General features: G+C 65.8%; 1 protein-coding gene across 4 annotated transcripts; it reads left to right on the top strand.

Annotated features, from left to right (window-relative positions):
* The first annotated feature begins 388 nt into the window (after positions 1-388).
* On the top strand, positions 389-25,644 carry NHSL3 (NHS like 3). Of its 4 annotated transcripts, none has more exons than XM_080378393.1 (7): positions 389-1,956; positions 19,961-20,116; positions 20,329-20,384; positions 21,608-21,725; positions 22,101-22,217; positions 22,337-25,231; positions 25,448-25,644. In XM_080378393.1, exons 1-7 carry the CDS (start codon positions 639-641, stop codon positions 25,468-25,470), a joined length of 4,683 nt encoding a protein of 1,560 aa, XP_080234519.1. In that variant the 5' UTR covers positions 389-638; the 3' UTR covers positions 25,471-25,644. The 4 variants fall into 4 exon arrangements, with proteins under 4 accessions (XP_080234519.1, XP_080234521.1, XP_080234520.1 ...); XM_080378395.1 differs by lacking the exon at positions 389-1,956 and adding an exon at positions 2,069-9,984; XM_080378394.1 differs by lacking the exon at positions 389-1,956 and adding an exon at positions 12,846-15,524.
* Positions 25,645-25,877: the final 233 nt, after the last annotated feature.

Here is a 25,877-nt window from a genome sequence, read left to right as displayed (position 1 = left end):
CTGCTGGTGCCCGAATCCTACAGGAGACGGCACCGTGGGATGGACAGCCTTCTTGCTTTAGAAATTCTTCTAGTCATTTCCAGCAGTTGGCAAACTCCTCTGGGCATGCGGCCAGGCCCTTGTGAGCCTCCGGGAAGGATGCGGCTTAAATACAACGATGCAGCTTTTCACATCAGGAAATACATCCGCACAGGGACCCAAACCGGCCGAGCCAAAAGCCTGGAAATGCGGCAGAAACCACCCGTTTTCTTGCTAGATTCCCACTGTCCTGCCACCAACCCGCTCACCGCCGGCATGCGTGGCCACTCCGGCCCCAGCTCCGGCGCATCCTGTGGTCCCCTCATAGCTGCATCCGTGGGGTTGTGCTCCCGAGCCACGCAGGCTGGTGGCAAGGGGTGAAACCTTTCCCGAGATCCGCCGCCATTCCCGGGCCAGCGCCCCAGAGTGCTCTGGATTGCCGGCAGCAGCTGGCAGAGCCACCTCAGGTGGCTGACGTGTCCCCCTTTCTCTGTCACTGCATTTTCAGGAGCTGATTTACTGCCGGCGATGGGAAGCAGCGTGGCACCGGGTGTTCCACGGGAGCGTGTCGGTGGCCCCAGGTTGGTGGTGGTTGGGAAGCGCATGCCATCGGCGGTGGCATGGCGAGTGTCACCCTTGGGCCTTGGAGTGAGGGACTGGTGGGGGCTGTGGGGAGAGGGCAAGGGCAGGACACGGCCACAGGCCGTGGCTCCTCTCCTGGGGACAGGGACAGCCACCCCATGGGTGTGTGTCACCGCTCCGGGATGCTGCTGCTGCAGTTGCTCCCACACAGACCGTTCTGCTCCGCTTTTCTCCTGCTGACGCTCGGCACACGGGGCCGGGAAACGGAGGGTGCCACGGGGCAGCAGCCCCCGCCTGTCCCCCCCACGAGGGGACAAAGCTGGGACCCACTGCAGGAGACGGAGGGGGCACATCTTGGGGACCCCCGACAGATGGGGGGGATGACATCCTGGGGACCCCAAGCAGCTCGGGGGGGGACATCTGGGGACCCCTGGCAGCTTGGGGGACACACACCTGGGGACCCCCGCATACCGAGGGGAGGGACCTGGGGACCTCCGGCATCCCGGGAGGGGGGGGCACCTGGGGACCCCTGGTGGCTCAGGGGCACACACCTGGGGACCCCTGGCATCCCGGGGGGGACGACACATGGGGACCCTCGGCAGCCCGGGGGGGGGAACACCTGGGCACCCCCGGCATCCCGGGGGACACACACCTGGGGACCCCCGGCATCCCGGGAGGGGGGGGCACCTGGGGACCCCTGGTGGCTCAGGGGGACACACCTGGGGACCCCCGGCATCCCGGGGGGGGACACACCTGGGGACCCCTGGCAGCCCCGGAGGGGACACCTGGGGACCCTCAGCAGCTTTGGGGGGGACACCTGGCGACCCCCGGCAGCCGGGGGGGGGACGACACCTGGGGACCCCCGGCATCCCGTGGGGGATACCCGCCCTCGCCCCGCAGACACCGCGGTGGCCCCAAGCGGAGGGTCGCGCGTGTCCCCCCCGCCGCCACCGGAGCCACCTGCGGGCGTGGCCGGGCCGGGGGCGGGCCGGGGGTGGGCGGAGCCTCCCGCAGCCCGGCCCCGCCCCGCAGAAACTTTCCGTCGGCGCCGGGCGCTCGGCGGGAGCCGGGAGCGGGGCCGGGGCCGCGGCTGTGGCTGTAGCCGGGCGGGCCCGGCCCTATGGGCAGCGGCTGGCGGCGGTGCGGGGCGGTGCGGGGCGCTGCCCGCCGCGGCCATGTCCGCCCGGGCTGCACCTGCGGCGGGCGGCGAGCGGGAGCCGGAGCGGGGCGGCGCGGCGGGGCCCCCCCGGCGGAGGAAGGCCCGGGCGGGCTCGCTGCGCCGGGCCCTCAGCTGGCTCCGCGGCCGGCGGCGGCGGCGCAAGGGCGGCAGCCCCGCGGCGGGGGCCGAGGGACCAGGTGAGGGGCGAGGGGGCGGCGGGGGCGCGCGAGGGTGGCCCTGGAGGGGTCGGGGTGGTGGCCCTGGAGGTGGCCACGGTGAGGTCGGGGTGGTGGCCACAATGGGGGTGGAATAGTGGCCCTGGACATGGCCACAGCAGGGTCGGGGTGGTGTCCCTGGAAGGGTCAGGGTGGTGGCCCTGGAGGTGGCCACAGCGGGGTCGGGGTGGTGGCCACAGTGGGGGTGGAGTAGTGGCCCTGGACATGGCCACAGCAGGGTCAGGGTGGTGTCCCTGGATGTGGCCACAGCAGGGTCGGGGTGGTGGCCACAGCTTGGTCAGGGTGGTGGCCCTGGAGGTGGCCATAGCAAGGTCAGGGTGGTGGCTGTGGAGATGGGCAAGAGGTGCTGGGGTGGTGGCCATAGTAGGGTCAGGGGGGTGGTCACAGAGGTGGCCATGGAGGTGGGCAAGAGAGGTCAGGGTGGTGGCTCCTGAGATGGGCAAGAGGGGTTAAAGTAGTGGCCATGGAGGGGTTGGGGTGGTGGGCACAGGTGTGGCCCTGGAGGTGGCTAAGAGAGGTCAGAGTGGTGGCCACGGAGGTGACAAGGAGGGGTCAGGGTGGTGGCCATGGAGGTGGGCAAGAAAGGTCAGGGCAGTGGCCATGGAGATAGGCAAGGAGGGGTCAGGGTTGTGGCCACAGTGGCGGTCAGGGTGGTGGCCATGGAGTTGGCCAAAGAGAGGTCAGGGTGGTGGCCAAAGAGAGGTCAGGGTGGTGGCCAAAGAGAGGGGTCAGGATGGTGGCTGGATGTGGTCAAGAGGGGTCAGGGTGGTGGCTGTGGAGGGCTCAAGGTGGTGGCTGAGGAGGCCTCATGGCAGTGACCAAGGAGGGGTCACAGTGGAAGCCAAGGAGGGATGAGATGGTGGTTGTGGAGGTGGCCAAAGAGGGGTCTTGGTGGTGGCTGAGGTGCGGCGGAGGTGCTGACCATGGAGGTGACCAAAGAAGGGGTCACAGTGGTGGCTGAAAAGGAGCCAAGGCGGTGGCTATGGAAGTGGCCAAGGAGGGGTGGAAGTGGTGGCTGTGGTGGCAGTAGAAGTGGCTGAAACAAGGTGAAGGCCGTGGTGGCCGTGGTGGTGGTGGTGGCCATGGGGTCTGTGCTGGCCACGGTGGCCACCGCTGCAGCGGCAGGCCAGATCCGGTAGTCCCTGGTGCAATCTCGCCCCTGCCCCGAGGGCTGGTGCCGGTTCACTGGGTAGGTTCTCTCTCCGCTGAGTCAGAAGGTCACTGGGGCTGAGGGAAACCTGGAGGAACGCCAGCCACTGCCGCCTCCTCCTCCTCCTCCTCCTCCTCCTGGGCAGGGTGTTTGCGTACTCCAGGTGTGGCCCTTCCTGTCCTAGATATGGCCCTCGCCCCGGTCACTCCGCGGGGTGCTGCCTCCAGCGCCCAGCCACGTCCCTGCCGCTGTGACCAGGGCCATCCTGCCATAGAAGGTGCCGTGGGTGCCCTCTCCTCGCTGCCCTGGAGCCCTGTTACGGGGCTCCGTGGGCTCAGCCCGGTCTCCGGTGAGCCGGCACCTTCGGCAGAGCGATGGGTGGTGGCGTGTCTGGTCATGCTCGTCTCCTCGGCGCGCTTGTTTTGCAGTAGTAGGTGTCCCAGCCAGGCAGCAGGCGCTGGAGGTACCACCCCGTGCAGCAGGAAGGTGCTCGGGCTCCCCCAGCCCATGGCATCAGGGACACCGTCTGCGTCACGCCGCTGCCCTCCCTGCAGGGCACCGCCGGTGGGGCCATCACCCCACTTTTGCCAAGGGAGAGGCCGCTTCTGTGGCACCCAAACGTGGCAGCACGTCATCACCTGCGACTTTCTTCCTCCATTTGCCCCGGGGAGCGAATTTCCAGGCATCCAGGGCTGCGCGCAGGCACGTTTCCCGCATGGAGAAGCACGTAGAGATCCGTGATGGGAGACAGGAGTCTTGGGAAGAGGCTGAGCTCCCTGCTGAGCCGGTCCACGGGATGCTGCCGGTGCCTCCCTCCCTGCCCGCTGTGCGTGGATGCTGCTGCCACGGCCCAGAGCTGAAACCCGAGCAGAAAAAATGAGAGATGCTGGAGCATGTGATGTTCCTCTTTGCAGCGCAGAAACGCCCTCGGCAGCTCTGCCAGCCTTTTTTTTTTTTTTTTTTTTTTTTTTTCCTTTTTTTCTTCCCCTGAAGTTCTAACGTTCACCGGCTAATCCTCAAAATGCGGAGTCACTGCCTGTCAGGGTCGTAGCTTGGGGACCTCCAGCCTGCTCACCCTGCAAGCGCATCGTGCCCGCGCCGTTCGGTTAGAGCATCCCCGCATCCACGAGACCCGCCCCAAGCGCCCACCTGCCCGTGGTCCACGCTGCTGATGGAGGGGCTGTGCAGTACCACGGCCGGCCCCGGGGCTGCAGGACCCTTCCCCTCCAGGCTGTGCTGGTAGCCGGTGACATCCCATGGGAGCTGCCACATTCCACCGTGTGGCCGCTTGCTCGGTGGCATGCAGCAGGGAAGCAGCGCTGATACACAATGGTCGCAGCTTGCGTGCGTGCTTGAATCACCCTCCCCGTGCACTTGCAGCGTGCGGGGTGCGCCGGGAGCCCCACTCTGCCACCCAGCACGTGCCAGGGTTCCCAGCATCCTCCCCTGTGTGACTGGGGGGGGGGGAGAGTGACGCTTCCCTGGATGGTGGGGGTCAGGGTGCCTGGAGCGGTAGTTTGGGCTGAGCTGTGGCAATGGAAGGAGTCTTGGCTCCAGCAGTGCTGAGTGCCAGCTGCGTTCCTGGGGTGGCGGCAGAGCTGTGCGCCGGAGCTGGTGGCATCAGCTGCCACCACGCATGGCTCTGACCTGCCCGGAGGCTGCATTGGCCTTGCTGCCACCACCACGAGCCCTTGCACAGCAGGAGCTGGCCAGGCCCTGCCCCGACTGGGAATTTTTCCAAGCATCAGCTGGGAGCTGTGGGAGGGGAAAGCTCCAGCAGGTCCTTGCAGGCTCTGGGTGCCCCTTGCTTTCCCTCAGTGTTTGTACGGTGCTGGGGGGTGGTTTGGGTCAGGCCTGTGACCCAGCAGCTCCCCATCACCATGCTCTTCCACCGGTGGCTTTGGCTGTGGAGTGGGGGACAGGGTCCGTCTGACCATCCCCATTGCATCCCGGCTGTGGAAGCGTGGGGAGGGACCGCGCAGGGTCTTGGGATGGCTGGGGGCAGGGAGGGAGGGCAGGAGGGAGCCACCCCAGGGAGACGCGGGTCAGGACTAGCTCCTCAGGCTGGGCATCTGCCCGTTCACGACCTGGGTGTTGTTGAGGTCGGAATTGCTCAGCACTGGAATCATGGGAGCAGGAGGATGAAAGCATTTCCACTTTGGATCAAACCCGTGGGTCCGTCTAATCAGAGATCCCATCTCTGGCTGCTCGAACAGCTGAGCTGTGTAGAGGAAAGGCACAGTAATCCTGCTCATGGGCGCGTTTCAGGCCACCTCTCCAGGGGGGAACACCAGCGGCTCTATGCTGAGCCAGGGGACGGCTCCATCCCAGCTGGAAGCTGGATCCTCTCCCGTTTCCCTTTTTGCCACAAATAATTCCTGCTGCGGGCTGTGATGCCCCGTCCCGGGGTGTGCGGTGGCTGCAGGGTGCCACCAGCCCTGGGCTGTTTCACCTGTACACAGCCTGGCTGCTCTGAGCGCCTCGTGGCCCCATCCCTGGCATCCCAGCCCCTTGCCATTCCTAACCGTGTTTATTTCCACAATAACCTTTGGAGGGAGAGGAGTGATGAACCCCTGGGGTAGGAGCCGAGGCGGGGAGAGCGGCTGGGCTGTAGCAAGGGTCCAACGCAGAGCAAGGAATGGGGGTGCGGAGCAAGGAATCCTCGGCCAGCTCCGTTTTGCTGCCTGTGGCTGCTTTTTCCTGGTGGAAACTGGGAGCAGGAAAGCTGGAAGCTTTTGCTTGTCCTCTGTGGGTGCTGCCTGCAGCCCCCCTGGCTGTTAACCCTCAGCCTGCTCCCGCTCCCTGGGGCTGCTGGTGGAGTCCTGCTTTTGAGTCCGCTTTTTGGCTACTGCTTTATCCGGGTTTCGCAATATTCTCCTTAATTCCCTTTTGAAGTAAAGGAATCGATGTTCCAGAAATATTAAATTAGGCTTGTGCTTTTTTTTTTTTTGTTTTTTTCTTTCTTTTCTGTTTTGATGCCAGCTTAGTCTGGCAGCAACAGATTTCCTGACTGGGGGAGGGGGGGGGGGCACGCTGTGATGTTAAAGATAAAGGTTTAAATGCACGCAGAGCTTTATAACATCAGCAAGTGCTTGTCGAAAACCGTGTGGGGCGGCTTTGCCGTGCGCGTGGTGAGCTGGCAGCAGCCCGGCAAGTGGCAGGGGCTGGGCTGTGGTGGGCACCGTGCTGGTGGCACTGGGCTCGATGCCATGGGGTGGTGGGCGAGCACGTGAACCCCGGAGGCAACGTGGGGCTGCGTGTCCCTGCGTGCTGCTCTGGTAATGTGGAATCTTCCCCGGACACTTGATTTCCTCCATCCTCTGCTGCCGTGTGGCACATGGTTTGGCGTAAACACAGGCTTCGTGGTTTAGTCCCCAGCTTCTCAACTCAGAGGAGGGAGGAGAGGTGTAGGCAGTGCTGCCCCCGCGCCTCCCGCTCCCCGGGATTGTTCCCGCGCGTGTGTGGGGATGAATTTGTTAATCTGCAAAAGGCAAAGAGTGACACTTCAGAAAATGTGAGCAGCAGGAATCCCCTGGCTGGCCTGAACTGGCAGCGGTGAGCGGCTCAGCGAACAAAGAGAGGTGTGTCTGCAACCACAGCTATTCCACCTGGAGACAACTGGAAGAATTACTCTTGCGAATAACGTTCCATAAGATCCGATAAAACTATTTCACCGGAGTCATATTTCTCTTTAGAGGGAAGGTCTTATTTCATAAGACAATATCATCATTGACTTTGACTCAGGCAGCGATGGGAACATAAGCCGTTGGAAGGTGAGGAGCTGGGCAACGATGAAGTGAAAAAGAATTTCCCTGCCAAGCGGGAGCCAAAGCCTTGGGCTGGTCCCCGTGGCTCCCACCGTGCACGGATTAAAAAAATAACCTTACCCAGCACAGGGAGCTGAGCTTCTGCGGGCTGGAGCTGGAGCTGTCATTGGCAGAGCCGGCCCGGACTCCGGCTTGAGCAGGAAATCGTTTGAAACCCTTCTGGTTATGTATTTCTGTTAATGATTGGGGATCTCAAGTGGGGTTTTTGTGTTACCTTTGCCTCGCTGAGCTTTACTTCCCCGTGAAGGGAACAAGGGCTGAATTCCTTTCTCGTTCAGGCAGCTCGGTGTTTGCTTGCTGACGGGAGCAGGTTTAGAAAACAGTAGGAGGGACGGATAAAACACCGGGAAGGGGGGATCCTGCCTTCCCCCGTGCTGGTGCAGAGGGGTCCCCACCGCCCTCTGCTTGGGCTGGCCGGTCCGAGCGAGGGAGCGTGTGACTTTGGGACAATCGATGTGCGTGAAGCAGTCACGCTGCGATGACGAGATCTGTATCTCATGAGCAGCTTCCCTGCTGCTCTGAGCTCCTGGCTGTTACCAGAGTCCTCTTGCTGAATAAAACCAAGGGTTCCAGGCCTGGAGAAGAGGTTCTGCCTGGAATCAGCATCTTTTGCCCCCAGTTTCCCATTCTCACCCACTGGTTTTGTAGCTGTGCTGGGTATCGCGTCCTTGGGAAGCCGCAAATGCTTCCCCTCCCCTGCCATGCTTTCTAAAGCAGGTTTTTGGGCGCAGCGATGTAAACCCAGGTCTGGGGTGAAGGATGAGGGCAGCCAGCTGGCGCTGCAGCCTGTCCCCAGGTTTCAGAGGGATTTGTGTCCCGAAGCAGCGATGGGGCAGCGACGCAGGTCGGTGGAGGCTGTGGGGATGCTGGAGCTACAGCAGGGACTGAAACGTGGGACCCAGGAGGAGCTGGAGCTGGGTTGCGGTGTGCCTGTGAGTTACCCCATCAGGGCTGTTCCAGCTCGGAGAAGCCACTTGATATTTATGGCACACGTGGGCTCTGCTGGGTTCTTGGGGCTGGTCGCCCTGTCGCAGCCCCCTCAGTGCATGCGAGCCTGTGGCTTGCTACGACTGGGGGTGGCGAAGCATCGGCGCCGGTGGTGGCTGCGTTTGCTGGGTAGGTGCTGGCACGGAGGGCATCTGTTTTGGGAGCGGAGGGGGAAGTGTCTCACTGTATCTGGGGCAGTCGCAGCCTCCACCCTCTGCTTTTCTTGCAGGGAGAGAAATAAAAGTGCTTCACTGGGAAAGCTGGCGTGTGTGGCTGCCGAGTAGCACCCCCGTGTCACCGGGGAGGGGGACTGAGTGGCGTGGGGGGTCCATGCACCCTGGTTTGGAGCTGCTGTGAGGGGATGTACATCCCAGGGAGGCTGGAATGGTGCTGGGCAGCGGGAGGAAGCCCTGGCCCGGGCTGGAGATGCCCCTGGCTGACCCAGCTCCTGCAGCCCAGGGGAAAAATCATCTCCCCCAGTCCCTGGGCAGAGACCTCTGATGTATTGCACTTGTGACCATGATGACCTTGTTTAATCTCAGGTGCCCTGAGCTGGAAAGGCTGTCCCTTGAACTGGGTACAGTCGGTAATGGGAAGCGGAATGGTTTCCCACTGGGTCCCCCGACAGCTCCCACAGCAGACTGGGCAGCCAATGCATGGGGATGCTGGTGCAGCTGCCCTGGTGCCAGGCACTGTCGGTGGCACAAGACGCTCTCTGCCCTGCCGAGCGTGCCTTTCGGGCAGTGAACCAAGCTGGTGAGAAACTGAACCATCAATATTTCCATTGCAGAGAAGGCGACTGAAGTCCAAAGACTAATTTATTGCTGATCACCTTGGGAGGTCAGGGCAAAGCTGCTGGTTGACTTTTAATTTTTTTTGGGGGGGGTTTGGGTTTTTTTGCATCACCTCCCCGGTTTTGCGCCTTTCCCACAAAGCCTTCCTTCCTATTTATCCCAGTCTTTGATGAATCACCTAAAGAACATAAACATTGCCAGCAGGAATTGCCCACCGCCTGGCCGGCTGACCCCTCTCTGCCCTCGCAGCATTTAATGTTCTAATTAAAAATCAGGAGGGAGAGCGGAGCTGGGGAAGCTGGTGTGCGTGTTTCGGAACAGGCAGTGGCAGGGCTTGTCCGTGCAGCGTGGGCAGCTGTCGGAGCAAAACCCTGGGCAGGGTCTGGAGCGGGGAGAAGCCGGGGTGCACCCAGGGGTGGCATGGCCAGGAGGTGCCGGCGGCGTGTGCCGACATGAACGTGGATGTCCTGGTGGCATGCCTTGCTCCAGAGACAGGAGTGACTGTGGAGAGGGTGGCAGGGGGTTAACATCCACCGACGGGCATGTGGGTGCTCGCCCTGAGCTTGGACCCAGCCCGTGTCCTGGGGCGCTGTGCTCCAGCCTTGGAAGTTCTGTTGGAGCCTTGGCCGCGCAGTGCCAGGCTCGGCTGGGCTGTCCCCATGGGGCTGGCACCCCCACGACCCGGGAAGGGGGTTGTAGCCTTGGTTGTCGGAGCCATGCTCAAGGATAAGCAGAAATGGTGGCGGCTCAGCCAAGCGTGGCAAACGCCAGGGGAGGTGGGTGCGGGGCTGGCGGCAAGCGCCGTGCTCGGCTTTCCCGACGTCCGGGGACGTCTGGGGAGCGGGGGTCTCCCTTGGACCCCTCGGCTTGGCTGTGGCACCCATGCGTCCCTGCTGAGCGATGGTGCTGGGAGGGTGCTGTGGGATCCCGGCAGGCCCCTCCTCTCTGCCTGTACCATTGGCTCCGGCACAGCCGCCTGCTAGAGCTGAGCTCCGCCGGAGCCGGAGCTGGAGGGATGGGAGCCGGCGGCTGAGAGCCGTCGTCTCCCTGCGGCAGCCCTGGCCACGCCGGAGCCAAGCTCGGCTCCGCCATGTAGCGTCCCGGCCTCCTCCACCCGGCCGTGGTGGAGGGCGAGAGCGGCTGATGGGCAACGTGCACCGCAAGAGGAGCGCGGCAGGCGTCAAGGCCGGCTCCCCCTGGCCCTTTGGCCGCGCCGGGAAGCCCAGGGCAGGTAGGAGCCATGGGGCTGCCGGGGAAGGGGCTGCCGAGGGGTCCCGGCTCGGTCCGGCTGGGAAAGTTTGCCGCCTCCGTGCTCTCCACCCAGCGTGGGGCTGGGCAGGAGCCGAGGCTCTGCGGCTGCAGGTTTTGCTCCACCTGCCCTCCATATGCTGGGGGTGGGCAGGATCAGGCCCCTTGACCCCGGGTGCTGGAGCTGGGGAAGAACCTCTGGCTGCGCACAGGGGCTGCGCCGACATGCCGGGGACAGCCGACAGCCGTCAGCTCGCCTGCGCTATCAGGATGGAGATCATGTGCCGAATTAGTTAACAATTTGTTTTTCTAAGCAGCGGCCCAGTGGTTAGAGCAGGGACCCAGGGCTGCTGGCGTTGCCTTCCTCCCCGGGCTCAGTTCCCGTCCCGTGCCTCAGTTTCCCCCGCTGTGCCCCAGGGAGCGGCGGATCCGGCAGTGTTTGCAGAGAGCACCGGGCTGCTCCCCCCGCATCCATCCTGCCAGCTTTCCCACCTCACCCTGTGCGTGTCTGGCCGCCCTGGCACCCGTCGCTCTGCTTCTTTACGCTCTGGCTCCGTGGGCGCAGCTGAAAAGCCCAGGAGGAGGCATGGAGCAGGGGGAGCCCCCTTCTGCAAGGAAGAGGAGCCAGGGAAAGGGTCCTGTGCCTGCCTGGACCCACATATGGAACCGTGAGCCCCACTGGGTGCCCAGTTCCGGTGAGCTCCCTCCACGGTTCCTGCGTCAGAGCGGGGCGATGCGAGCGGGGAAGGTCTCTCGCAGTAACATCGGCCCCATCCCGGGGTTGCTGATTACCCCATGATGTCGCTAAACCGTCCCCACGTCCCCACCTGGCCATGAGTCGAGGAGGGGACTTGATGGGCATGTGGGCAGGGGACTGGGATCAGTAGAGTGGGGTTAGTGGGACCGACGGGGTGATAACCAGGCGGTTTTCTCCTGCCAGCCCTGTGGGATCCCCGGCCCCGCTGTCCCTCCTGCCCTTGGCTGCCCTGTTTTCCCCGAGCTGTCTGTAGGGTAAACAGGGTCTGGGGGCAACCCCGCGCAGGCCTGGGGAGTGGCCATGGCAAGTGACGGCGAGGCAGGGGCCAGGATGGGGAGACCCCGCAGGCACAGAGGGGGATGGTGCCGAAATGCCCCGGCTGGCAGCATGCGCTCGGCGCCTGGGGAAACTGAGGCAGGAGCGGTTACATCAACTGCCCTTGGCTGTGCAGGGACAGCGTCCCCTTCGCCACAGGCTCTGTGCCGTCCACCTCTCCTCGCTGGCTGGCTGTGGTCTTGGCTCCGCCAAAGTCGTCCTCTCGTCGCGGTCTCCGTGCAGCCAGGGCTTGGTGCCACTGGCCACGCTGTGTTGTGGCTGGGCTCCGGCTCTTCGGCTCTGCTGGCCACTGTCCCTCGGCCTCTGCCCTGAGCCACCACGGTGCTGGTGATGGGGTGAGCTGCCTCCTTGGGAGAGGTGGCTTGGGGGCTCACGTCAGCATCCTTGGTGTGGTCCTCGCCTTTTCCTTGTGCCGCCCCTATCCAGACCTCTGTCTCCTCTCCATCCCCCCGCCAGGCTTGGGTGCCCCTTGCCAGTCCCTGAACGGGGCTGCCATGGGATGCGTGCCAGGTGAAGCCCTGCTCCGTTTCGGATGCCTTGGAATGGGTGCGATGTGGGACTGTGCGGGACAGATCCTGCAAGGCGAGGGCCGGCGCTGAGGCCGAACGAAGGCTGTGGGGTGGAAGGTGCTGAGAAAACATGGGGCAAGTTGTGTTTGTTCTCTGTGGCGGCTCCATGGCAACGGTGCGGTGGCCACAAAGTGAAAGAATTTGCATTGTGTCACTTCAGCATTTCGGAGGGCGCAGCCGGGATCACCAGGATGAAGCTGGGATCACCGGCTGGGGGCTGGGTGCGCCAGCACCCGTCGTCGGATAGGGCCCTGGTTGCTCGCGTCTTGCCCTTGCCCCTCACCCAGACCCTGGGTGCTTCTGGATGTTGGGTCAGAGGCTAATTGCATATGGTGGGCAGCTGGACCAGTGTCCCCCAGTTGCCGTCTCTCCATCCCCATTGGCCCTGCCGTGCCCACTGACGGCGGGTCAGGCCCGGGCAGGCATCGGCAGCTGCCTTTGTGCTTCTGCCATGTGCGGGGCGACGTGGGCACCCACCGCCTTTCGATCCTGAAGGGCCGGAGCTGTGGTCCCCAGGGACAGGGCTGGCCAGGCGGAGGGCTGCCGGCATCGCTCTCCCTGCTGCAGCCACCTTGCTCTGCTGCGCTCCACCAGTGCCAACCCGCATCCCCGTCCTTGTGCCGGAGCGGGGCCTGGCTGGCTCTGGGGTGCATCCCCTCCCCAGGCTGTCTGTGGCGGGAGCTGCTGCAGAAGGTCCTTGAGCACCAGGGAGACTGAAGCATCTTATCGCCTTCTTATCGGGACAGCCCTGCCGGGCCCTGCTGAGTCAGGATGGAGGAACGTGGCAGCCGGCCAGGCTGCTCCCCGCAGTCAGTGGGGATGTGGCTGCAGCTGCCGTGGGTCCCCTGGCACCCGTGTCCCCATCGGTGGGTGCCGGGGTGGGTGGGAGGCAGGTTTGGGGCTCCCTGGGTCCCCTGGCACCTGGGTCCCTGTCGGTGGGCACAAGGGGGGTGGGAGGCAGGTTTGGGGCTCCCTGGGTCCTCCGGCATCTGTGTCCCTGTCGGTGGGGGTGGGAGGCAGGTTTGGGGCTTCCTGGGTCCTCCGGCATCTGTGTCCCTGTCGGTGGGGGTGGGAGGCAGGTTTTGGGGCACAGGGGTGATCCGTGGTTGGGAGGCTCCATAGCAGCAGGCACCTGCCCTAGCCGGAGGGCCGGTGGTGGAGCCCCTTGGCTCTCTTGCCGTGCAGCTCTGGGCATCTTTCTCCTTCGCAGCTCCTCTCCGTGCCAGAGCCACGCTGCGCTGGCTCTGCAAACAGCTGCTGGAGCAGATAAGGGCCTGCCCCGGCGGGGGGATGCACGAAGATTTACACAGGCGCTTTCTCCAGGCACCGGCACTGCCAGACTCGCCTGGCCGCATCCTGCTGCCGGCTGAGAGGGCTGAGCCCTTCCCGGTGCCCCCTCCTGCTCCTGGAGCAGGGGAGGAGGTGATCTGCGGGTGTCCCGGGCAGGCAGCTGCCTCCAGCGCTTGGCTCCAACATGCCAGGCCGTGCCCGCTTGGCAGGCGCCCCATCACCGAGAGGCAGGGATGGGACCTGCCGTCCTGCTGCCGGTTTATCCCCCCACCCCATTTTGGTGGCAGCCCCTGCCCCATCTGACAGCTCCTCTCCCATCTCCTCCCGGGATCCCCCATCGCCGTGGCCGTCGCTTCCTCGCCTCCTCCTGCCAGCGCTGCCGAGCGAGACACCCACGGGCAGGAGTGGGGTTGGATGCTGCTGGCAGGATGGTGGATCCGTGCGCGGCAAAACCTGCAAGGTCTTGTCCCTAATCCATCTCCTGGGTTTGCTCCTGCGTGGAGCCAAGTACCTGCTGTGACAGGCACGCCTGCCATGTACAGAACACCCTCGGTACCCGGCAAACACGCCGGGCATGACGGCACGCGCCGTGGGGATGCAGCCAGCTCCCAGCACCGTGGCAGGGAACGGCGCAGGCGCTGCGGCGGTGTGCGTGCGAGGGACGGGACACCGGGGGAAGGTGTAGCAGGACTGTAGTAAAGCCGTGGACTTTGGAGGGAGGAGGTGCCGGTGGCCTGTCCCCGTCTGCCGCTGCTGTGGCCTCCGCAGCCCTGCGTGGCTTTGGGGCTTTGCCTACCTGCCTCTCCTGCCCTGCGCACCCCACCTGGGCCGCTCCCGCCCGGATCCGGCTCCTGGCTGGGGAAGGCTGTTATTTACCTTCAAACCAGTTTGGTGGCTTCTCCAGGGAGGGGACGAGCACGGGGTTGGGATGCGGTGGTGGGTGGTGGGACAGAGGCTCGACGGCTGCAGCAGGGGATGGGGATGGGAGTGAGGCACAGCTGGGCATGGCGGTGGTCCTGCCCTCCCTGCGGTGCTGGGACCCCTGCCGTGGGCTGCTGCCGGACCCTTGCCTGTGGTTTGATAACAGATGGGACAGGAGACACCGCGTGTCAGCACACGGGCTGCCTGTGTGGCCTGTGTGGGGTGGCGGTGGGGTCAGGGTGACTTGGCTGTGGCGCAGCACTGTCACCCCTGCCATGACGGCAGCCGTGGCCGGGGTGCTGGCCGGTGCCGGCTCCGAGCGGGGTTTCATCCTGCGCTGGCTCCTTTGCCATGGCCCGTTGGCTGGCCGGGCTGATGCAGGGTGGTTTTCTGCACTGTGATTTAGAGGAAGAAAAACGATCCAAGTTTGTTTTCCCATTTGAAATTAATTTTATTTCTGCCTCTGCGTGGGACCGTGTTTTGAGAGGCGAGCCAGCAGCACAGAGCGGGTTGTGTTTATTTGCTTTGTGGAGATGTTTTCCTGGCCGGAGCAGCAGCCCCCAAGTCAGGCTGCAGCCCCTGGGCTGGCAGTGGGGGCTGCCCAGAGCCACTGTAAATATTATTGTGTTCTTATCCCGCCTGGGGAGAGCACGATCCTGCGGCGTGTCCCAGGGCATGGATCCTGTGCAGAAACAACAAGGGCTTGGGGAACGAGGGCGGCCCCCAGGCTCCCTCGCCAGCTGAAGGCTGGGGCGCAGCGGCAGGGCAGGGTGGCACCAGCGGGTGCCAGGTCCCACCCAGGGCCACGGAGCTGCCCGAGTGGAGGTGATGGGCCCAGGGGAAAGGTGGACACGCTCGGGCTCGTAAAGAGGCGGCGTCACTCCCGGCGGAGAGATGCTGGCAGGGCTGCCTGCACCATCCCACCGGCTGGGAACCAAGTGGCCATGCTGCCTGGGAGGGGCTGGTTTGGAGGGAGCAGCGGGGCTGGAGCAACGACGGGGGCCTTGGTAGCCGTGGCGAGGTCCGTGTGCTGGCTGCTGCGTGGGGGTCTCGGGGTTGGGGTTCATGGTGCCCCCCATGGGCATTATCTCACCCTTCTGGCATCTGCAGCCAGCTCTGCTTTAGTCCCCGAGCCTGGGCGCGCGCCGGGTGGTGCTGGGCCGTGCCTGGGAGCAGCGTGGTGGGAAGGAGCCCCCAAGTCATGGGAAAGCATCACCCCCACGGGGCTGGGGGTCTTCTTGCCTCTGTCTGCACCGCCCCGGCTGCCGGGAGAAGGGAGGCAAGGTCTCCATCCCGCTGAGCAGGAGGACACACGCAGGCAGGTTCTCCTCCCTTTCCTCCCCTGGGGACCTTGCAGCCCCTGCCCGCCCGCCTGCCAGCTCCCCCCTCCTCCCCATTTTTCTCCGGTGAGTCAGTGGTGGTGGAAGGGGCGGGCAGGGAGCTGCGCTGCCTGTTCCCTGCCTCCTGCCGCAGGACCCGCCGCTGTGCAGGGCGAAGGCAAGTCGAGGCAGTGCCGTGCAGGCAGGGATGGATGTTTGCAGCGGAGTCTGGCCAAACCTGCTGCTTGCAGGAGGCTCAGGCCTGGCGAGGAGGGGGACAGGAGCCAGGGATTTCTCCTCCGGCTCCCCCCGGGTGAAGAGCAGCGGCGTGGTAAGCCAGCTCCAGGAGGGAGCTGGGCTGGCGCCGTATCCCGCTTCCAGCATGGCTGGGCTGGGCTGTACGGCCCCGGCTGTGTTCCTTTGGGCTCCCACCCCTTCCCATTCCCACCCCTTCCCATTCCCACCCCGTGCCCTCCAGCCCCTCTCTGCCCGCACAGAGCAGAGCAGGCAGAGTTGAGGGCAGGGTCCTTGGGGTTCCCACCCGCTTCCTATCATTTTGCCTTGCTCTGGGGATGCTTTGCTCCCTCTGGACCATCCCCGACACTGGTAGCAGCAGATCCCGGCTCTGAGGCTGGGAGACCATCCTGAAGAGAGTAGCCAGCCCTGAGAGGCTGTCGGCTCCTTCTCCGGGAGGATCCCACTGCCACGTGCGGATGAGACACGTGTGTCAGACCAGCACCGCCGAGCCTGGAGGGGACGGGGCAATCCAGGGCGCATCGCAAAGAATGCACGAAGGACGGGGCGCCAGCTCCGACCGGGCATGTTGCTACCAGCACTGGCTGCAGCTGCGGCGGCTTCCTCAGCCCACCAAGATCTGCAGCCTCTGCCGCAGAGTCAGGCCTCTCTCCCTCCTGGTTTTCCCCTCCCTTTTCCCGTCCCCTTCCCAGTAGGTTTCACCAGGCATTGACGGCGCCGGGGCGAGGCTGTCTGGGCGAGGAGGATGCGGTGGCGAAGGCTGCAGGGAGTAGGAGGAGAAGCGGAGGCTGCTCTTCGCATGCCACCGCGCTCCCCAGCGTCAGCCCTCAGCTCCTCCGTGGCCAGGCGGCGTTCCTGCCCCAGCTGGCCCATGGCCACCATGCCCTGCCCGGATTATCCTTTGGGTGATGGCAGCCGGCGATGGTGAGATCCTCCTGCCCTGAGCCGCGGAGGTGTCACACTCAGGAGAGGGACGCGTGTCTCTGTCAGCAAGGGATGCGCTCGAGGCCCTTTGGGTCCTCACAGGCGATGAGTATGAACAAGGAGGAGGAACAGGGACAGGCTGTCTGCTGGCATCTGGGAATGTCATCACAGCCCCAGGCAGCAGCTTCCACCTGTGCTGCCATCAGACCTGTGGGGTGAAGCTCAGCTCCACCTGGGCCCTGGATGTGCAGCACAGGGGGGGGGACTGTCCCCCTTTACCCGTGGGGGCTCGCAGAGCTCCCAGTGCTGTGCAGGGGGGTCCCAGGCGCAGCCCCATCTGTGCCAGCAGAGCTGGACACACCGTGCTGGGGGGCTGGATCCTTCCCTGCGGAGCCAGGAGCGGTGTCACTCGTGGCTGTTTGCCCACCGCCAGCCGTGGCCTTGGCTGGGGCTCGTGATGGGCTGCCCGGAGAGGAGAGGGCAGCGTTCAGTGCGGCACGTGGCTGCCCACTTTGTGCATCCTCAGCCCTTTAATTATGTCCCTTTTCTACTTGCGCTGTGAAAAGAGCCGGGGAGCGTCTGCCTGCAGCCGCCGGCACCTTCTGGCTGAGCGCATGGGCAGCGGGACTGATCCTGCCCGTGCTGGAGGCAGGGTGCTGGGTTCTGTGTAGCAAGGGGCTGCAGGGTGCTGCTTGTATTTGCTGTTAGGGACACAGAGGAGGTGCAGGGGAAGAAATCCTCGCTGAGCCTGGACCTGCCCGGCTGGGGACGCGGAGGTGCCCTTTCAAGGTCGAACTGTCCCTTGGGCTGCGCATTCAGTGCCCGGGGTCTGGTGGGACCCTCGCTCTCTGCGTTGGGTAATGCTGCTCCATCCGCAGCCCCCTGTGCTGCTGCAATACCCACGGGGGGGGGGGGGGGGGCAGGGAAGGAGGGTTTGACATGTCAGCTGCCAGCTGGCACTAGGGTGGCCCTGCCCGCTGGGTAAATACTGGGAGCTCTTCACCTTTTGGGGTGAAATACCTGTTGATGGGTATTCAGGAATTTCCTGAGGTGCTGGGCACCCAGGGGTGATGGACAGGGCACATTGCCCCGCTGCCTGCCAGTGGCACGGGGCTCCCCAGCACCCACCACGCAGCACCTTGTGTGGCGAGGACGGGCGCCCGTCAGTGCCACGGTCTGTGCCAGTGCCTGACCGCCCAGCGTTTCTGCCCCTGCCTTCACCTGCCCTTGTGCCAGCAGCTGGAGCTACTGGTTAGACTGGTTGGAGATCTCGTTCTCCCCCAGTGCCGCCAGCTCTCGTGACCGTGTGCTGGATGCCCTGTCCCCGAGGACAAACGCCCTTGGCTCGTGTCCCCCTGCTCTCCCTGGCAGGGCTGGGGGGGGGCTGTGGTGAGCACCCGCTCCTGGGGGGCACTGGGGACGATGGAATGCTGGCACCCTTGGCTGTGGTGTATCAAAAGGGCTGGCGCTCACTGGTGGAAGAGCCTCCCAGCCCCTCCCAGTTGGCTGTACTGGTGTGGAAGCAAGCAACTGGTTTACAGGGATGGTGTGCACAGTGGGGGGCGACCGAGCGAGGAGGGTCTGGGAAGGGTCCCAGGCGTGCAGATAAGGGGGGACTGGGGAAATGCTGGCCCTGAGCCTGGCAGAACGGGTGCCGGTGGGCCGTGCTGTGTGTGGAAGGAGGCGGGAGGGCCGGGGGTCAGCGGGGAGGCCAGAGGAGGGGCCCCCACTCGCCTTCTCCCGTGCCTGAGGAGCGCGGTGGGCGCAGCTGGGGCTGTCCCCCCCCTGCCACCGCGCAGCCGTCCCCGGGGTCGGGCTTGTCCCCCGCACACCGGCCGGCAGCTGCGCCAGAGCCTCTTCGCCCGGCTGAGCATCCTCCCGCCGGCTGAGCATCCTCCCGCCGTGCGGATGAGGACGGAGAGAGGGAGCTGGGGGCCGCCGGCATCCGCCTCGCTGGCACACGGCTGGGCGAGAACCACCCCCGCACAATAGGCAGAGGCTTTGTGGGGGGCAGCGGCGCCCCCAGACCCTCTTCCCGGCTACCATGGTGGTTTTCATGGGCAGGAACCTCTCCTCGCTTCTGGCTTTCTTCAAGAAGAAGGGTGAGTGAGCGGGAGGGAGGGAGCAGCGCCTTGTCCTTACACAACCCCTGCCTGCCGGGACCCCCGCCTGCCCAGCACCGGCTGCTAGCCCACCCGCGGCGGGCGGGGGGGGGGGGGGGGGGGGGCTGCCATCCCGGGGGAGAGCAGGGAAGGTCACCCCAGCCCTGGCCTTGTCCGCTGGGAAGTTAATGGAATAAATCACTGCGCTCCTCTCGCCGGAAGGCAGCCGCGAGCGTGCCGGGGGGTGTCGGGCGAGGGGCTGCCAAAATGGGGGGAAGAAAGGGCTTGGGGGAAGGGGAACGTGTTGAGGCTGGGGGGGGGGGGGGGGGGCTGGGGGTGATTTGTGTCCCTTGTAGGGACCCTGCACCAGCACAGGGGTCCCCTGCGCTGCCACCCGCTCTCCTGGCCTGGCGGAGCCACTGGTGCCCGCGCCGGTGCCGCGGAGGCAGAGGCCGGCATGGTGGCATGGCGCGGCAGGGCGGGCCGGCTCCATTGTTCATGGCCTGCTCCTTTGTGCGCCGGAGCCGAGCGCGACCGCCTCGCCGCCTGCCTGGGCTGGCCAGGAGGGGACAGGGGGGACAGGGGACAGGGGATGGCTGTGTGGGGCCGGCGATGCCCAGCACCAGGTGCCCATGTCCCCAGGGTGCTGCCACCAGCCTCGCTGGTCTCCCGTGCTCACCCTTCCCTTCCTCAGCCTGAAATTGGTTGTTTTTTGAGGGCAGGAGGGATTTGAGGCTTGGTGGCAGGCACGGCGCGCGGGCAGGAGCAGGCAGGGCTGTGCCGGTGGTGCCTGGCTGGGTGGTGCCAGGTGCAGCCCCCCGCAAGCACCCGGAGCTGCTCGTGGGCACCCCAGGGTGCCGACAGTGGTTTGCAGGGAGGGGGCTGCAAGGCAGGGTGTGGAGGGCCCCCCGTGTTGGCCCTGGCATGGCATATGGGGTCTCCGGCATCTGGGGGTGCTCAGAGCAAGGATTTGGGTCCTCTGCGGTCGCTGCACCAGGCTGTGCCTCAGTTTCCCTTGTCTGTGCAGTTCCCAGCCTGCCTGGGCACGGGGTGAGTCCCTGCTCTTGGGGTGCTGTGCAAGGCCTGGGATGATGCAGCCCTCCAAAGGGAAAGTCACCGTCTTTTTATCCCCGTTTAATCCCCCCGTGCCGCCCCTTCAGCCGCCCGCAGCCCCACACAACTTGCTGCCTCACTTGCTCCTAACGAAGGTGCCGTGTCCCAGCTCCGCTCCGGCTGGCGGGGAGAAAACCCCGCGGCTCCACGGTGGGGACAGCCCGACTCCGACATATCGACGGGCCGGGCAGAGCCACGGGAGGCGATTTCTTGCACAGCATTTCCAGCATCCAGTTTGGAGATGACCGGGATAACGTCATCCTAGGCTGGCTGTCATCACCCGGCTCGCTGGGGTGGCATCCTGTGGGTGGGAGCGCATCGGTGGGAGCGGGGCTGTGTCCCCCCAGCCGAGCTGACCCCTCTATCTCCACAGGCGCTGCCAAGGGCGAGGCGGAGAAGCGGCTGAGCGTGCAGTACACCGCCGGCGAGCCATGCCCCGACAACGTCTTCTTCCCCAGCACGCGGCCCCCGCACCTGGAGGAGCTGCACAACCAGGCTCAGCAAGGACTGAAGTCCCTGCAGCACCAGGGTAGGTGTCCCCAACCCTGGGGTGGCTCGGGGACACGGTGAAGGGCACAGCCGGCCGGCCCCAGCTCCTGGCTGGCTGGGCTGTGTGGGCGGCGCGATGGGGCTGACCGGAGTCCAGTGCCGGGGCTGGCAGCAGTGGCTGGAGCGTGCGGGATCACTGCCGGACGCCCCCGGCCCCCCCGGGGGGATTTACCCCCTGCCTTCCCTCCGCAGAGAAGCAGAAGCAGACCAAAGGTGCCTGGGACCACGGGGACACCAGCAGCCTCCAGGTGAGCCCTGCTGAGGAGCCGGCTGTGCCCCACAGCACTCTCGGGGTGCCCTGGGGGTGAGGGGACACAGGGCAGCCCCTCTGCCCCCCCTGGGTGGTGTCTGGGGGCAGATGGGGGACCAGCCGAGACTGCAGGACCATGGCCGGGGGGGTTGTGGGGCAGGAAGGGGCTGTGCATCCCTCAGTGTTGTCCCTTTGGCCGCATGACGAGGTGCTGTCCCTGTCCCCATCCTCAGCATCGGGCGTGTCCTGTCCTGCCCTGCCCTGGGGGGCTCGAACCCCACCGTGCCCACATCCCCGTGTCCCCTCGATCCCACCCCACCAGGCAGCCCCAGGCGAGGTGGGGTGATGGGACAGCATGACAAGGACCGTTGGCCGTATCCAGCCTGGTGGCCAGGCCCCTCCCTGGCTGCTGACGAGGAGAAACTCCCACTCTCTTGGCCGAGCTGGGCTTTGCCGCTTCCCCGGGCTCTGACCGCGCTGCCGCTGCCTCGCCGCCCATGTTTGCTCAAGCCGCTGCCTCCCGCCGGCCTTTGCCCCCCTTCACCCCTTGGAAGCGGGGGGCCGGGAGCCCCGTGGCGGGTGGAACCCCGGGGTGAGCAGCGGCTCAGGGTGGCGCAGTGGCGGGGCTGGGTGGTGGTTCACGCTGATGTGTCTCATCCCAACCTCCGTCTGTGCCAAGAGATGCTTTGGAGGGATGGGGGGCTGCGGAAAGCTGTGCCCGTCATGGGGCTGGGCCACCCGGCGGGACATGTGTGTGCCACGGGTCCCCGGCACGGCCACATGGCTGCCTGCCCGCCCCCGTCCTCGTCCCGCTGCCCTGCCTCGGCCCCACGCCCCCCTCCCAGCCATGGCAGCCCTCCAGCCCCAGCTCTGGGGCACAGCAGGGCTCGGCGCAGCCATGGGGCCATTTCTGGCTTGGCACGGTGGCGAGGCCGGCGGCTCCCTCGGGTGCTGCTCCAGTGGGCTGGCCCCCGGCTCGCCCGCTCCCTGGGGGGCTGCGAGGCCACGCGGGGTCCCTGGGGCTGATCCCGGCCCCGCTCCTGGTGGGAGGACTCTGGATGCCGGCGTGGCTGACTCAGCCTTTGGCCCTCGGAGAAGCTTTTGTCTCGGCAGCGCTGGGCTGCGGAGTCAGTTTGCGGCGAAGAAGGGGCCTGGTGGGGGCCGGGGCAGCTCTGTCCCCGCAACCCGGGGTTCACCTGAGCCCGCTCTGTGTCCCCACAGTCCTGCGCATCCTTGGAGGATGACAGCGTGTCCTTCCGGAGCCGGGCGGCCTCCTGTGCCACAGACAGCACCTCTGAGGACGCCCTCTCCATCCGCTCGGAGATGATCCAGCGGAAAGGTACCCAGCCGGGGGGCTGGGGGATGTGAGCCGAGGGGGTGCGAGGTGGGCTGGAGCGCGTGGCAGGAAAGCTGGGCTCTGCGTTGGTGTGGCCGCGAGCCAGTGCAGGGATCTGGGGCCCTTGGGGAGAAGAGAGCAGCTCCGGCTGAGTCAGAGCATTGGGACTGGGCGAGGGCGACCGATGGATGGACACCGTCCCCTCCCTGCTGGGGCTGCGCGGCTGTTTGGCAGCTGCCGGAGCCTCTGGGCTGTGCCGAGCGCCAGAGCCCGGCTTGTCCTGCAGCGTCTCTGGCAGTGGGGGGGTGCTGGAGGCACTGGAGATGCCCTGGCCAGGGCCCCCCACATGCTGGCTGAACCCACTCGTGCCTCTCGCAGGTTCCACCTTCCGACCGCATGACTCCTTTCCCAAATCCTCGGAGAGGGCTGGCAAGAAGAGGAAGGAGAGGAGGACGACGGTGCTGGGCATCCCCCATCATGTCCAGAAGGAGCTGGGTAAGCACTGGGGGCAAGGGGGGATTTTTAGGGTCTGATCTCGTTGCCCAGGCTCTGTTTGCCTTGGCTCGGTGCATCTGGCTGGGGATCACGCTGGGTTCATCTCTCCCTGCTCCCAGGTCTCAGGAACAGCCGGGAAGCCAAGGGACACCCCGAGGCTGATGGGCGAGGGCAGGCGGGGCGCGGGGGCAGCCAGGCACCGCAGCCCTTGCTGAACGGTGGGCAGGTCTCCGGCGATGCCATCCGCATCCCCACCATCGACGGGAAGCTGCAGCCGCTGGCTGTCACCAGGGGTGCCCGCGTCTGCCTGGGAACCTTGGAGGAGGCAGACACGGCCCTGCAAAAGCACATTGACCGCGTTTACTACGACGACACATTGCTAGGGAGGAAGACGGCGGCCAAACTGTCACCCATGGCGAGGCCAAAGTCGCTGGCCGTGCCGGGCATGACCACCAACACCCACCCGGAGCTGCTGAGCCCCGTCATGTCCATCTCACCCCAGGGCACCTACATGTCCAAGATCATCCCCAATGCCATCCTGCCGCCCATGGTGGACGTGGTGGCCCTGACACGGAGCAGCGTGCGGACACTGAGCCGCTGCAGCCTGGTGTCATCCAGCCCGGCCTCGGTGCGCTCCCTTGCCCGCTTCTCGGAGCGCAGCACCCGCAGCCGCGAGCCCTCCTCCTCCAGCGACAACTGGAGCCACTCGCAGTCCACGGAGACCATCGTCTCCAACAGCTCCACCATCTCCTCCCAGGGTGGCTCCGACCACCGGCAGCCTGAGGCGGGGCCGCGCAGCGAGGATGCCACGGCTCGCTCCAACACTGACCAAATCAGTGTCTACAGCTCCACCAGCTTGGCCAGCTCCTGCTCCAAGCCGGCCACCGGCCCCGTGCCAGTGGTCCCTGGGCTCCTGGCCGTGGGGGGCAGCAGCGGCCGGGCGTCCCCTGCCTACAGCACGAGCAGCCAGGCGGAGGGCTCGGACACAGGCAGCCTGGCCAGCGAGCGCTCCTCTGCCCGCAGCGTCTCCCTCAGGAAGATGAAGAAGCCCCCGGCCCCCCCTCGCAGGACCTACTCGCTGCACCAGAAGGCAGAGGGGGAGCCCAAGGTGCTGGGGCTGCCCCCCAAGCCCGACCGGCGGTCCCAGCGGGAGAGCAGCACGCCCTGGTCCCCACACTCCGAGCCCTTCAGCCCCACGGCTGAGGATGAGGTCTTCTCCCCATCATCGCTGAGCGAGACCAGCAGCCTCCGCTCCGAGAGCCTGGCCGGCACCAGCTCCCCTGAGGCCTCGCGGGGCAGCCCCGGGGTGACGGTGGTGCTGAGGGAGCCCCAGGCTCAGCCCAAGTGGAGCTGCCCGGATGGGTCTGACCGCACCATGTCCCCTTCCAGCGGCTACTCCAGTCAGAGTGGGACACCTACACTGCCTGCCAAGGGGCTGGGACCCCCAGCTGTGTCCCCGGGCAGGGCTCAGCCCCAGAAACCGGAGCGGGTCTGCTCCTTACAGTCGCCTGCGCTCTCCGTGTCTTCCTCCCTCACCTCCATCTCCTCCTCAGCCTCGGACCCGGCTCCCCCCGAGACACTGCCGTGCCGCTTGGACCGGTTCATCATCCCGCCGCACCCCAAGGTGCCTGCTCCCTTCTCCCCACCGCCCACCAAGCTCCAGCAGCCCGTGGCCCCCGCCGGCCCCCTCCTCCCCTCACCAGACCCACCAGCACCCAGTACTGTCTGCCCGGAGCCCTCAGCCAAGCCCAACGGCAAGTCACCACCGCCATCGCCGCCACCTGCCTACCACCCGCCTCCCCCGCCAGCAAAGAAGGCGGAGGAGAGCCCCCAGGCTGCCAGTGAGACCCCCGCTGACACCGCCTGGCCCCCGCCACCCCCGCCAGCCCCTGAGGAGCACGACCTGTCCATGGCAGACTTCCCCCCTCCGGATGAAGCCTATTTCTCGAGCCTGCCCGATGCCACCCCGTCTCCGGCAGCTGAGCAGAAAGCGACACCGAGCCCAGGGGCTGCATCTTCCTCCTTCTCAGCCGCCGTCTCCTCACGCAGCCAGCAGCAAGGCCCGCCGCCGGCCGGAGCACTGCAGCCGCCTTCCCTCACCAAGCCCCCTCCCGAGGCTGCCGTGCCCCCCCCGCCGCCGCCGCCTCTCCCCCCACCCTCAGCTCCGGCTCTGCCGCCCCAAATCAGTCTTAAGAAGGCGGCCAACGGCCCCCGGGCAGATGCCAAGAAGGAGCCGGTGTCGCGGAGCAAGAGTGGCCCCGTGCCCAAGGAGGACGCCAGCCTGCCCATCGTCACGCCCTCACTGCTGCAGATGGTGCGGCTGCGCTCCGTGAGCGTCGAGCCGCCCGCCGGGGCCGGGGCCGGTGCTGAGGAGCGGCCGGCACCCCAGAAGCCCGTCCGCCGGTCCCTGTCCACACGGCAGCCCCCTCCTGCCAAAGACGCGGTGCCTTCCAACCAGCTCCACCACGCCGTGCACCTCAAGGCCGCTGCCTTGTCCACCGGTGAGGCTGCGGAGAAGCTGCCGGGCAGCAGAGCAGCACTGCCTGGCACCGAGGGGCCCGCCGGGGACGGCCAGCTCTCCCCCAGGCACAAGTCGCCGGCCTCCACCGCCAGCTTCATCTTCGCCAAGAGCTCCAGGAAGCTGGTGATCGAGACGGCCTCGTCCCCCGAGGCGCAGGCTGACCTGAAGAAGAACTTGGTGGCCGAGCTGATGAATTTCTCGGGCCAACGTTCGGCAGCCCCGGCTACTGCCCAGCAGGGCCCCGGCAAGGCGCAAGCCCACCGAAAACCCAGCAAGATCCCCCCTCCGGTAGCCAAGAAGCCTTCGCTTGGCCCCGGGCCGGCTCCTTCCCCCCTGAGCCCGAAGGCGCCGGGGCTGGAGGCACCGGGCTCCCCCGTGCTGGATGGGAAAGCCAAGGCTGTGCCGGTGGACGGGAGCAGGACTAAGAGCGAGGTGGCAGGGACGGCGGCCTCGGGGACGGAAGGCAGGAGCACCACGGAGCCGCCGGCACAAGGTACGTGGGATGCGGGCCCAACTCAGCCCCGCTGCGGGCTGCTGCTGCTATCGGTGCTCGGGCTCCTGAGCTGCAGGCTCCCAGCCCAGCACACAGGCCGTGCTGGGGTGGCGCTGGGACAACTGGGAGAGCCTGGCCGTGGGACCAGACTTGGGGCAGGGCTGGGGGCAGCTGGGGCTCAGGGTGCCTGATGGGCTCTTCGCTCGTGCCTTGCAGATGGACGGGGAGAGACAGCCTGAAGGACGAAGCTGCAGGACTGGTGCCCCCACGGACAGGAATCCAATTCTCTCAGGGACCTGGGCAGGTCAACAGACGAGTGTGGAACTGGCAACTAACTTAATACAGGAAGCAAACAGCCTTAGCCTCCACGGCCTTGATGATATTTATGCAAAAATGGTGTTGGTTTCACTTTCCTAAGTACTACAGCTTTATTTTGCTTTTTTTTTTTTTTTTTTACTGGACTCGAGGCTGGTGCCGAGCCAGCACCTCCTCCCTGCTGAGCTGCCGCTTGGTTTGCGTATGGAGCCGAGCAGCCACGCTAAGAGGAGCGCAGGGGCCGAAGATGCTGGAGCTGGAGCCACTCTGCTCCCGGTCAGCCGGGCCCGCGAGGAATTGAAGCACTTTGGAGAAGGGAACGGGAAGGTTT

The sequence above is a fragment of the Falco punctatus genome (assembly GCF_963210335.1).
Source record: "Falco punctatus genome assembly, chromosome: 3".
Classification (NCBI taxonomy): Eukaryota; Metazoa; Chordata; class Aves; order Falconiformes; family Falconidae; genus Falco; species Falco punctatus.
Note: the sequence above shows the minus strand (reverse complement) of the source record. Positions and strands in the feature narration are given on the sequence as shown.